This window comes from Lycium ferocissimum, chromosome 8 (genome assembly GCF_029784015.1).
Source record: "Lycium ferocissimum isolate CSIRO_LF1 chromosome 8, AGI_CSIRO_Lferr_CH_V1, whole genome shotgun sequence".
Lineage (NCBI taxonomy): Eukaryota > Viridiplantae > Streptophyta > Magnoliopsida > Solanales > Solanaceae > Lycium > Lycium ferocissimum.
The window spans coordinates 40,378,747-40,393,356 of NC_081349.1; the positions used below are offsets into that span (position 1 = coordinate 40,378,747).

At 32.6% G+C, this 14,610-nt stretch overlaps 1 protein-coding gene across 1 annotated transcript; it reads left to right on the top strand.

Moving 5' to 3' along the window:
* The first annotated feature begins 2,444 nt into the window (after positions 1-2,444).
* LOC132068458 (major pollen allergen Lol p 11-like) lies at positions 2,445-3,878 on the top strand. Its single transcript, XM_059462056.1, has 2 exons — positions 2,445-2,855; positions 3,393-3,878. The coding sequence occupies exons 1-2, from the start codon at positions 2,702-2,704 to the stop codon at positions 3,722-3,724; spliced, it is 486 nt and encodes a 161-aa protein (XP_059318039.1). The 5' UTR covers positions 2,445-2,701; the 3' UTR covers positions 3,725-3,878.
* Positions 3,879-14,610: the final 10,732 nt, after the last annotated feature.

Consider the following 14,610-nt stretch of genomic DNA (forward strand, 5'->3'; position numbering starts at 1 on the left):
GTCCAATTGTTTCCAGATGTCAACAATAGATTGATTTGATGACCTATACTTCAATTAATGGCTAGAGAGATTCCTGATTATGAATAAAGTGAAAGATCTTTAAATCGAAAACTTTATTAATTCATAACTTTTAATTATTAAATATGCATTACACGTTATCAAACAATATGTTACTGAAATGTTAATTGATGACGTTTTAAATCGAATGACCTTTTTGTTGCTAAAATTACTTGCTCTATGTTATCGTTAAAATTTTGACAAGCAGCTCCCTGATTATCTTACTATGTAACAACATTGGTCCTTTCCTTTTCCATCGTCACCAAATTTAGTTTTTTTTTTTTTTTTAACGAAAATCAAGAAAATAGCCCATGTGTAATTTAGCAATCTACATAATCCTTTTTCACGGGGAAAAAAAAAAAGAAAAAAGGTTATTTCCTGTATGTTATTATCAAACAATTTGAGGGAATTACCGGAGAGAATTAAATTTGAGAGGGAAATGACGGGCGAATTGATTCCCCAAATTTATATAATTTTTAAGAAACATTTTATAAGTGTTATTTGAAAGATTGTAAGAGTTAAATTATTTATATTAGCAACTCAATAATCTATAAAAATTCGGGACACGTGTAAAAAGTGTCCGGTCTTGAATTTTTGTCCTCATCTTTTAAATCACTTGAAAAAATTCGTGGTGTTCCCATCGAAAAGTTTTGTATAAGGCGAAATTTGTGGTCAAATAAACGAGTTCACAATTTTTTATTTACCTCTTCATTTAACAAAATCTTTTAAAAATGACCTATATATACTTGAAAAATAGGGTATATTTACAAAATAATACGATCTTTCTGAGTTTACGACAAAACATAAAATTTTGTGTAAGAACTTTTGTATATCTCGCTCAAAGCCCATCAGGCATAAATTTTAAATTTTTTATAAAAAATTTGTATAAAGCCTATAACAACATGGTATACAACTTTCATACAAATTAGAATCTACTTTTGAAATTCGTGAAATTAATACAATTGAAACAACATTACGAACTTTCATATAATACAACAACAAACAAGGCGGAGTCTAAATTTGGAACGAGAATTCGTAAAATGGCTTGAAATATATTTTACAAAAAGTATTTCTATAGCTGATGAAAGTAGAAAGAAACTTCATTTATGTCACAACACACGTACCGAGTCGTACTTGAATTCACCCATTAAACCTACTCCAAAAACCAGATACCTCGGAATGCTCGAATTAGTGTGATGGAAGGAGGAAGAGAAGTGACAAAAAGCTTTGCCTATCTATTTTTTAAGAAGAGAACAATGAAGGCTATTCTTTTTAAAAAAATTGTTAACGCGGAGCCAAAAAATCGGGCACACCCCTTATGAAGGCCATTTGTAAACTTAACCCGTAAATAACCCATTAGAGAATAGAATGAGACTAGAGAAGGCCCAGTCAATATGATAATGTGGGTAAGACGTTGGTCCAAGATTTTCTTGGCCCATTATTGTGATCGCTTACCGCTGTACATTGAGTTACAATGAGGATCCAAATTCCTAAGGGAACTATCACCACGGATAAACAAATATTTATACCACTTTTGTTTGAATTATATACAAATTTTATTTCAGTATAAATGGTAATTTCAGACATTCTGAAAAATATGAATGGTATCAAGTATTTAGTCTGCAATCAAGACAAATATTAGTTGCAATACCCATATAATTTGAAAATAGTCACTTTCATGGAGTTTCAAATTCTACGTATAAAACTCCAGCGATTAGGATAAATACTAATTGTAATAATGTCATATTTAAGTGAAGGGGTTGTGAAAAAGGAAGGGAATCGCCGATTTATAGACCAGGGAAGACCGAGTTCATTGGCAGTAATGGATAAAATTCACAAAGAGCCACTTTTCAACCTTCGTAATTTAAAAATCGCCATAATTATGAAATTTTAAATTTCATGAATTTCACCCGTGAAATGTGAAACTTCTAGAGAATGACTATTTTTCAAAACCATGGCTGAAAAGTGGCCGTTAACTGCCATTTATATGATGGGGATTATAGTTTTCAGATTTATTGTGAATTAGGATCATGTTACCAATCACGGATTTATTGTGAATTAGAATATATTGAAGGGAATAAGGTTCATGTTAGTTCTCATCAAATACATGATTGGTCAAAGGAGGCCGGGGCTTTTCATTAATGATTTTTTTTTTTTTTTTTTTTTTTAAAAAAAAAAACAACAACAACAACTAAAGAGAGCATGCAACTTTATTTAATTGACTATCTAAACTTTCATGCAACTTCATTTAATTAACTATCTAAACTTTCATCCAACTTCAGTTAATTAACTATCTAAACTTTCACCTTGTTATTCCCTTTCCATTTTCTTGGGAAAAAAGAACTTGAACGGGCGCGGTGGGGGAATCCAAGATTACCAATTGCTTTTGAATTTGATCTCAATCAAGTGTAGGGTCAACTTCATAATTTTGAATAATTACAGGACCAATCCGTTAGCCACTCTTTACGCTACCAAAAAAGAAGAGAAAGTAACTTTGGGCCACCAATTTTTCAATTATATCACTTTCACTTTCCTTTTTTGGCCTCATCACATCCATTTCACTCGGTTTTACAAGGCAAGAACTTGTGAACACATAGAAATTGAACAAGCAGAGATATACTTGCACTTTGAGTTGTAAAAAGCCATGGCAAAGATTGTAGCTTTGTTTGTTCTTTGCTTAGTACTATTTGCTTCTATTGCTGCTGCCCATTTTATGGACACTTTCCTTGTTGTTGGCAAAGTTTATTGTGACACTTGCCGTTGTGGCTTTGAGACCTCTGCCTCCAAGTATCTTCCTGGTATATAACCAACCCCGTTTACTTCCTTTTATTTTCTAGTAATTACTTATTCATTTCAGTAGGGCTTCTATGTATGATTGTATTCCCCAAAGTGATGGATTCAAAAATTTAGACGCGATAAATGTTGAATCTTTATACTGTCATCGGTATCCAGTTTACTTTTTCGCACAAGGAAGACTATAGATGTTTGAATAGGGAATGCATAATAATTTTCCTAGCATAATCTCTAATTTTCTTATATTTGAGATTAGTAAGTACATATTTCTATTTCTTTCTTTCCATAGAAGCTACATAATTGAGAATACAAGCATGCCACTTCAAGAGGATAGTCAGGCAACATTAATAATAATATTAAGTCATTCAAACATATATTGACTTAGCAGTCATCACTAGCAATCAAATATATCTAGTAGTTGTCTGTAGGGTATAAAGTGTTTGACCATCTTGCCTATAAGCTTAATCTTTCGCTTTGACATACAGTTCTTTCTTTTAATTATATCTTCAACACGTGACTATAATTACATCGGTTACTTGCAGGGTCAAGGGTCAGAATTGAGTGCAAGAAGAGGGACACCAACGACATTGCATACACCGTTGAAGGTGTGACAAACTCTAAAGGAGAATACAAGATCTTGGTGAACAGTGACCGTCGTGATGAATTTTGCGATGTGGTCCTCATCAGAAGCTCTGATCCTATGTGTGCTGAGCCCAACAAGGGTCGTGATCGTGCCCGTGTTGTCCTCACTCCTAACAATGGCATGGTCTCTAGCACTCGCTTTGCTAACTCTATGGGGTTCCTCTCAAATGAGCCTCTTGCTAGCTGCACTAAAATCCTCCAGCAGTACGAGTTTTCAGAAGATCAATTTTAAATGGTTTACACAATATTTTTATTATTATTAATTATGAATCTGTATGTTATATTGTCAAGATTGATGCTTGTTCGTGTTTGATTTTCTAGTGTTATGTGTAATGTCTCCTTTTGGAGTTAAAAGAGCTAATCTTGCAAATACAGTCAAACCTCTACGGATCATTTGTTCGGATATTTTTTTACTGCTATAACGAAATGTTATTCCATAAATCTTTTAATGTAATTATGTAATATAACATTGAAATCGATTCCAAACGAAACTTGAATGTTATAGTGAAATGTTGTTATATAGAGGTCTGACTGTACTTAAGTTCAATTTATGAATTACATTTTGGTTTGATTCAACTAGATTCCACCATATACTCTCATAAAAGCTAAAATTACACAGTATGTTGTTGACCATTTTCTTGATTGATTTTTTTTTCTTTCTTAATGATATGATTTTATAGCACGGATGTTCTTTTCTTTTTAAAATTCCATACATGTTCAAATATCGTCACATAAAAAACTGGCAAGAGAGTAACTTAGATCAAAATGTCCACGATGAAAACCTACTTATTTTGTCCATTATCAATTTTTCTAAGCTTAATTGAAGCAGAAATTAAGCCACAAGAAGAAAGGATAAATAGAGAAAGGGAAATCAGTCTCCAACAAGATTTTGGAAACTACCATGCACAAATATTATTATCTCATGGAGTGGAGGAAAATTTGGGATGAAAATGTCCTTGGAATTTTGGATTATGATGCTACAATTAAAGGGACTATGAACTTAAATGAAGAGCCATCACAACTTCACAAGATGTTATAATAAATCATGAAGTTGCAACTTTTATTTGCCATTTGGATTGTGAAGATATTGATATGAGGACTGATAAGCTATAGCTAGAGAGATCATACCACTTAATTTCATCATGTTCCTTTGATTTTTTTTTAATTTTTTTTTTTTTGATTGAGAAATAAAGCTATGAAACAAAACTAATGTGCGGTATTTTTTTGTTCTTCTCTTTTGCATGTTTTCCCCCCTTTGTTTTGCATGACTACTGATTAGCTAGCTTACAGGTTGTAGCAGAAGAATTCCTTATCTACAAACTATTTGAGATCTATTAGCTGGAAAAAAGATGAAAGGGCTCACTTTTTAACTATATAGAAGCATGGGTTTAAACCCATGCTTCGTCGTCCGTCGTCCATTAAAAAAAAAAGGGGTGGGCCTCATACTAAACAACACCAAGTAATAATTAAAAAAAAAAAAAGCGGACCCCATATTAACAAAATCAAGCAATATTAAAAAAAAAAGTGAACCCCATATTAAAAAAACAAACAATGTAAAAAAAAAGAGTGCAGACTTTGTATTCGTAGCAAGCACTAATATAATAAAGTTTTAGATACAGACCACAAACTACAATATTATGTTAATCGTGTTTTGAACATAGTTTAAATATAAAAGCATGGGTTTAAACCCATGCTTCGTCGTCCGTCGTCCATTTAAAAAAAAAGGGTGGGCCCCATACTAAACAACACCAAGCAATATTAAAAAAAAAAAAAAAAAAAAAAAAAAAAAGTGGAACCCGTATTAACAAACTCACGGAAAAAAAAAAAAGTGGACCCCATATTAACAAAATCAAGCAATATAAAAAATAAAAAAATAAAAAAAAAGTGAACCCCATATTAAAAAAACAAACAATGTCAAAAAAAAAAAGTGTAGACTTTGTATTCGTAGCAAAAACTAATATAATAAAGTTTTAGATACGGACCACAAACTACAATGTTATATTAATCGTGTTTTGAACATAGTATATATATATATATATATATATATATATATATATATATATATGCATAAAAACGATTAAAACTAATAATGTCCAAAAAAAAAAAAAAAGTGCACCCCATATTAAAAAATCAAACAATATTCATGTAATTTTCAAAGTATTCCATTAAGTCAATAATGATTGATTCATTGCCGCATGCGTATCAATCCATTAGTGGGAGCAAATGAAATTATTGTAAAACAAAAAACATGGACCTCATATTATTGCTTTTCTTCAAAAGGTTAAGTAGCCAAACCATACAATTTTAAGTAGCCAAACCATACAATTTTCTTTCTTTTTTTATATTAGCCTGAGATCTAATCTAGATATTGAACTGTTGTATTTGCTATTCCGCCATGTCATTTATTTGTTATATTTACTAAAATAAATATACTTAAAATATGTATATTTTAAAATAAGATAGAATTTAATTACTTTTTCATTTTTATTCTTACTCTAATAAATGTGAAAAGAGATTAATGTCGTAAAAAAAATATCAAATAGAGATCAAACAATGAATAAGGTAAATTAGTCGAATTATAATTCTCATCGATGTTTTCTTAAAAAACCATGCAAAAGACAACATGACAAGTAAAATAAGCTAAACAAAGAATATTTACCAAAAATTAAAAAATAGTATTTCTTCGTTTAAATAGAAAATCAATTTCTACTTTGTTTCGTTTTAAACATGTAAAATTAATTTAATAATTTGAATTAGAATTATCCAAATCAAAATTTGATAAAAAATAATAAGTATTTTACACCTTTAAATTAATCGAATTAAAATTGAAAGTATCAATTGATGCTTAAATATTGCTATTATTTTATCTCAAAGAGAGGAAAATAGTTTCCTTTTAAACAAGTTTTCTCTTTTAAAAAATATTAATAAATTTTTGCCGATTTTGTATTCATAGCAAACACTAATATAATAAAGTTTTAGATACGGAAAGACAAACTACAATGTTATCTTAGTCGTCTTTTGAACATAGTATATGTATATATATATATATATGTATGTATATATATATACACACATATATATTATCACTATCCAAACACAACTACATACACACATGTATACACTATAAGTGTTGGGCCCATGTCTTTGTCCGTCTAGTTTTTTAACTAATAGCATCTTAATTTAAATCTATATATTTATAAAGCTAGGTATAGACAAGGTGATGTGGCATCTCTCTTTGGCCAAAGATCCTATTTATCTTTTCTCTCCTTTTTTTGATTTTTTTCTCTCATTTTTTAAAATCACCTCTAAAACTCATACCTCTGCATCTTCAATTCTTCATATATAATTCTACTCTTAATTAGTATTAACATATCCATAAGAATATAACTCCCAAACCTTTCATGTTTGCAACCCCAATTATTAATTAATAAGTTTATGACGCTTTAAAATCATACTAAATGCTATTCCTATTTAAATGAAATTGTTTTCAGCCGTATTGGCTATGCTATACTTTTGTTAGCCATTGATTTATTAGGTTTGGCTTCGTCATAGAAAAATTCTTGAAATGTGATTTCAGTTTGTCTTTCATTTCTTCAGTTTTAAAATAATTTGATTATGTTACGTTGCAATACAACTCATTCTTCCCTTCAATTCTTAATTATCGCATTCTTTAAAAATGTAATTTACTTAGTTAATTTATTTCTTCTGTTTTATTTTCTTTTCTGGTTTTGGTTAGTTTTTTGTAAGTCCAGGCCAGGAGGTGTTTCGAAAGTGGAAGAAGGTCCGAGAAGAAAGTCAGCGTGTACGTGCATGCTGCTTACGAAAGTATGTATATATCCTTCCGCAGGCATGTGGATCAATTTTTAATAAGTCTACTGATAAAACATGAGAATATTAATTTAGTTTGTAGTTTTCAGAATAGAATTTAATTCATAAAAAAAAAAAATTATTCACACGTAAATTTGCAGTCCTTAACATTTTCCATTTTTCGTTGTTGCTGAAAGTCCTCAATCTTTTTAGATTTTCATAGATCATTACAATTGACTTTCGGTTTGAACGCTTCAAGATTATTACTTGAAAAAATGCAGAGATGCTGGCTTAGATTATTTTTTTGTTATTGTTTCTCATTGTCTGATATATATTTGTTGAGTTTAGTTTCATTTACTATTTGGTATCAATCTTAAAAATATAATTAGAATGAAGAATAGAAAAATTTAAAAATTAACTGAAAAATAAAGACTGATTTACTTAATTAGAAAAATTTAATAATAATTATTTAATTATATTTTGATTTGTTTAATGATCGCGCGATGCGCAGACAAAATATACTAGATTAAGAGTATACTTGAGAATATATAGGGGAATTTGTCATGGTGTGCTAACTCTTAGACCTAATTGGCATAGATTTGCTAAATTTTAATAAGTTGGCATAAAATAGCCCCCCCACATGCATTTGTTTGCTATTTTCTCTCCCACAATTTCCTCCTCTCCCAGATTTCCCCCCCTAAACTCTCTCCAATGTTTCTCTCTCTCTTATTTCTTCCATCTATACATTATTGTGTATCTCATTCTCTCCTCCACTTTTTCACTCTCTTTCCCTGTTTTTTAAATTTCTCCAATCAAAGTGTATATATACAGTCAAACCTCTCTATAACAGGATCGTTGGATCCGAAAATTTTCAGCTGTTATAGAGGATGACTGTTATACACCTATAAAAGCATTGAAAATTAAACAGTATTTCGCTGTTATAAGCAAAAAAGATGCATAAAATCTAATTTTCATTTTTAATTGCCAAATTCTAAGCTTAATCACACTTTATATAACAAAGAAAAATCGTTTAATGATAAATATATATATATATATATTCATATAATATTTTTTATTGTAATAGTTTATTAAATGATTAAATATTTGGTCAAAATCTCTGCACTTATTATTGGTAATCATAGATATTTCATTTTTATAAAGATGGTTAATTATTATATTGCCATAAAAAGAAGATAGCTATTATATGGGGGGTAATTTTACAAAGAGTGTACTGTTATAAAGTTGGTTGTTGTTATTATAAGTGAAATGTTGTTATAGAGAAGTAAAATATAACATAAAAAATCGGTTCCGAAAAAAGTTGGTTGTTATAGAGAGGTGCTGTTATATGCGGGTGCCATTATAGAGAGGTCTGACTGTATATATACACTCTGATATACATTGTGGAAGACGATGTATTATTGTGAACCATGTATACATTCTGATATATATAGTGAAGTACCATGTGTACATTCTGATATATAATGTGAAGTACCACGTATATATTCAGTTATATATTGTGAAGTACCATGTATACATGGTTATAATTATGTGAAGTACCATGTATACATTATAATTATTATACTATTAAACCATGTATATTTATTATGTATAAAAAGGGATAAAAATATTAAAATATGAACTATAACCTTCAAGTATACATTCCGAAATTTGATGTCGAAGAAGTATTTTTTTTTTTTAATTTTTTTTTTTTTACAGGTATGTGACCTTAGGAATTAGGTTCGGGAGTTGCTTTAGAAATTGTTGCGGCTCGGTGTCGAATAGAAAAAGATTGGATTGGGAAAGACCATGGAGGTTGCCAGTCTTTGTTGGAAGCCTCTCATCGAGAAGAAAAAAGAAAATAGGTTGATAGGAGATTTTAATCAAATATATTAAAAGATATTCATTACCCTATTTTTGGGGGTGAATAGTGTATGGGTAAAAAATGTACCAGACACGTGGACCAACATGTAATCAACATATGTCGGTTTATTCGATGACGTATGAGTATTACATGGTAATGCCGAGCATAGCATTTACGGAAAGGCAACAGACTGGGTCAACGGATAGAACATCAACGGAAACTACATACGAAATCTTCTTTATTACGCATTAAATGGAATTAATGCAGTAACGACAAAACGCTTACTAACGGCCAGAATCAAGAAAATTAAATAACAATCATCAATTTAGCAATTAATGATTGCCATTACAAACACATAACAGGAAGAGCACCAGATAGGATCGTATACCTATAAATAAGATTTTCATTTGAAGAGGATGGGGGGAAAGTTTGACTAAGAAAATACACTATTGATATTATTTCTTGCTTATTTTCTCCTTTATTCTTTGATCATCAAACTTTCATTCATTCTTGAGGATTAAGAACTACGCTACTGTTGTTCACCATTGGAATAAGTTTACTCTTTTCAATCTATTTATCTATTCTTTATCAATAACTAATAAATTGCTTGTTTAATTCTTTTATCTGTATCAAATTACTACCAGCTGTAGTTAACCTTAGCCCAAATTCAACTATTTGAGTAAAATACGAATTTTGACTCAAACAGTTTGGCGCCGTCTGTGGGAATTCTACAGTTGGCTTTGTAGTTTGATCTCTATCTTATCTCTATTTACACAAGTATTATTACTTTGTTATTTTCTTTTGTTTTCACATTCAAACTTGATAGGAGCAAACAGGAAGATCATCACCAACAAGTACAACCTAAGCGATTTGAAGCTATATCATTCCTAACACAGAAACATTTTCTACGAGATGTACCCTTTAATCGAGATTAATCCCGATTGGGTTTTACCGGGAAAAGACAGTAAGAAAGATATACGGGAATGGCATACATGATACATTATTTAATTCATACTTCACACTCAAACAATGGGAGGCTATGAATAGGGACTGCGAGTTATCCCAATAAATGTTTGAACTCACTAGGGACTGCAAATCATTCAAAGCTACAGTTATTTTGTCTCAGAAGGTTTTCAAAATCGCACATCGGAGAACATGCCACAAACATGATCCCGATTATATTAACCTTTAAAAAAAAAAAAAACTTGGGCAAAAGAGTTTTTTCAAAATAGAGAAAGCATAATAGAAGGATACTCGGAAATACTAAAAATATACATGTTTCAACTCTACTACTTAAAAGACAGCAGGAATCTAAGAATCAGCAATGGTGATTATTGAAGGCAAGAATCTAAGAATCAGCAATGGTGATCATTGACGGCAAGAGTCTAAGAATCAGCAATGGTGACCTAGATTGGAATTATCAGATGGCACCACGAACCAAATCAAAGACACACTTTGTCAAGATTCTTAACGTTCTTGGAGGGGAGAGTGATCCTAATCTCGGGAACCCTCTCTGGAATCCTCCAACTCTTTAAGAGATGCCGATGCAACATGAAGCTCATGAGTAGCAGCTCGAAGAGACGCGGTCAAATTAAAATTTGGAGTAAAAGCTTCTTCAAAAGCCTCTTGCCGAGATTTAAGGATATCCACATCACGTTGAAGGCGCAGCAGCTTACACCGAGAATAGCAACATTCACGAGAAGCTTCAACGCTTTTAAAACAATCTTGAAGGCCCGTATAGGATGTGCTCAATGCTTGCATTGCATTATCCCGATGCTGTAGTGCACAAACTGCATCCTATAGGCGCAACATCAAAGCAGTTTCAACAGAATCAGAATCCCGAAGGTCAGACTTACGCTTTTTTTATTTCTAACTTAAGCTGTTCGTTTTCTTTTCTCGTTTTAGCGACCTGGGATGAAGATGTCGTTGCAAGAGAGTAACCTCGAAGAAGAATCTCAGATAAGTGACCCAAGGATAGTTCTGCATTACCATGGGGCATCCTTGGCAATGAGAGGGATCCCGAAGAGCTTTCTTGTCGGAAATGGTTGACACTCTTCGGAGATGACTCTCTCGCCGGTATCTCAGGGTTAGGTAGAGAAGGAGCAACGGAATGACGAACATCAGCTTGAACCTCCTCCTCCTCATCATCTTCTATTATTATTACATCCCTCTTTCGTTTCCTGTTTGAAGGTCCGAGCCTTTCTAAAGGAAAAACTGAGGGAAGAAGCCTTAACCTCCTCCAAGAATGTGCAACATCCCGAAAGGGTCCCAGCAAACCCGTAATCCAATCAAGAATATCTGTGATTTCATTCGGATTGACAGGATTCGGAGTTGGGTTCCATATCTCTGGAAAAACATTGTCGGAGGGGCGATGGAGTAGTTTTGTTCTAATTCTGACAAATTGCTTCAATCGATCCACGTCACCGGAATCAGTAGAATCGATTAGGTTGCGTTCTCCATGGGGAAAGAAATGGATCAAGCCACCCCGGAAAACAAAAGGAATGTATAGATGGATCAGATGATCCAAGGTAAAAGGAAGATTAGCCTTAATGGCTAAAAACTGAAGGCAATAAATTAATCGCCAGGAATCAGGGACAATTTGGCCAACGCACACATTGTATCGACGACAAAATTCCTCGATAATAAGAGGAATGGGTAACAGAAACCCAATCAGAAAAGGAAAAATGGGCATCAAAGTAAAACCATCAATATGGTTATGAAGTTTTGTCCCGTTATCAACAACCAAAATAACATCAGGACCCAAACCACATTCCTGAGCAACTGAAGTAATATCTTCATGAGCAATAGAGGAGTCAATATCCTCTACAAGAGAAGAATGATGGAAAACATTAAAATCATTGGAGTAGTCGTAACGAGTGGGAAGGAAGGCGTTAGCTAAAGTCTCTAATTCAAAAGGATTTGATGGAATTTTTGAAGGATTTTTATCAGAAGAAGAAGACATGTTCGCAGAAAAGATATGAAAAGATTGCAGAGAATAATTCTTGATTTAAAACACTTATGAAAGGAAAGAAGACAGTGAAATGTTTGGTTAATGATTCACTTCCTTATATAAATTCAAAGGAAGAATACGAAGAGTTGGGACTGACGGTTCCAATAAAAAGCAGCTTTTATGGCTAACTATGAGACGTTATGCGAATCGAAGAGGATCATCGGAAAACTAAACTGTCTTATCAATCTTAGTCATATCCTATTTTCCCGCCAAAATCCCGATGAGTACACGGGAATTGAACCGTTTCGCCAAAGAAGAAGAAGGGACTATATACACAGATGACAACATTTTATGTAATAAACATAAATGCGAAATAACGGCAAAAACATTGAGTACAAGTGCTACAAAAGTTATTCATTATGAAGGAATGCCGCAATTTAATTGCAAGATACCCTTTCAGATTCCGATCTTTTGGGTACTCCCGAATCATTTAGTATCATATTTTTGAATTCTGACACAAAAAACATAAATCAAGAGCTAATCACATCAATGATATACTGTCCGCGAAGGGAATTTTGTTACCGAATATTTGGAGATGCCGGGCATGACTAAGCTCTGCTCGCCTAAATCATCAACGACTTAAGGTGTTTTTACCTTCTGTATTTCAAATTACTTTGTGATTAAGTAGTTAATGGATTATTTGAATTCCCTTTTTGACAAAGTAAAGTAAGTCTCTCATTAAAAACAAAGCCCTATTCTTCGGCATTACTAGTAAAGGAATTTATTCATAATGATTCAGATGTCCAAACCATCTTCCCGAATATATTTTTGCGACAAAATTACAAATCTTTTAGAAGTATTCCGAGGTCGAAATTTCGAACCATTGATCACCCGGAAAGGTTCTAACCAAAGAAATCTTACAAGAGATTTATCATAAAAATGAAAAACATGAGATATGGATAAGCAAAAGCTTCATTCATTGTAAAGTCTACACAAAATAAAACTATTACAAAATAATCATCAAATCCAAACGGAGCAGAGAAACAAACAAACACCGAAGGGGAGAGAAATATAAGAGCTTCTGAAATGATCTAAGTATGATCATCATCAGATGGAACCTTCTTTTCAAAAAGCAAATAATCATTTGCATCCCCAGAATCACTTTCCTCCTCTACCTCCTCTTCGTCATCTTCTACAACATTATCATCTCCGAACATGTCACCAAGACGATCACGAGCATCTTTTAATTTTTTTCCAGCAGTAGTAAGAGCATCAACATGATCAAATGAGGAAAGGTCAAGTCCTTTTAGAAAATTGAAGCAAGTCTTAAGAACAGCCAGGTTAACAGTTTTTTGCTTTTCCATGGCATGGATCTCTTCCAACTGTTTAACCTTCTACTTATACTTGTCTTTCCGGTGCATAAGTTGTTTCCCGCGCTCTTGCAAGTCTTCTGTTTTTCTCAAGATTTTAGCAATAAATCCGTTTTCTTCTCTAACGAAGCTTTCATCTCGAGATCGTTCTCGGTGTACTTCTCCTCAATTTCAACTATGTCCCTCTTATTTTGATTTAAGTCAATCAAAGCTCTAGTTAGATCTACAGAATCTTGAATGCTCTTAACTTGTAATGACTGAAATTTTGCATCAAGCTCAACGAATTCGGTATTCCGAGAAGACAATCTCTCTCAGAGATTCTAGATTTCCTCATTTGATTTTTCAAATTTGGCTTCCGTTTGTATGAGTTTCACCCTTAAATTGCCAATGGTCGTATCCTTCTCGGCTCTTTCAGTTTCGGGAAGTCGGATACCTAATCTTGAAGACGCTTCAACTCTGCTTTATACCCATCGGCTTCCTCCTTGGCTCCAGTCAATTCCGCGTCAAAGCAAGATTGTTTTGCTTTCAAAGCTGACAACTCCTGAGTTAGAGCGACATTATCTTCATTGAGTTTATTAATGTGTTTTGATTCACCCTCATAACGCTCCAGACTTCCCTCTAAATAAGTCTGAGCCTGCAAACAGATTATCAAAAAATTGAGGGACTATCTGTATGGGTAAAAAATATACCTGACACGTGGACCAATATGTAATCGACATGTGTCAGTTTATTCGATGACGTTTGAGTATTAGATAGTATTGTCGAGCATAGCATTTATGGAAAGGCAACAGACTGGGTCAACGGAAACTACATACGAAATCTTCTTTATTACGCACTAAATGGAATTAATGCAGTAACGACAAAATGGTTACTAATGACCAGAATCAAGGAAATTAAATGACAATCATCAATTTAGCAATTAATGATTGCCATTACAAATACACAGCGGAAGAGCAGTAGATGGGATCATATACCTATAAATAAGATTTTTATTTGTAGAGGATGGGGGGCAAGTCTGACTATGAAAATACACCATTGATATTATTTCTTGCTTATTTTCTCCTTTATTCTTTGATCATCAAACTTTCATTCATTCCTGAGGATTAAGAACTAGCATTTTTTCCCTTGGA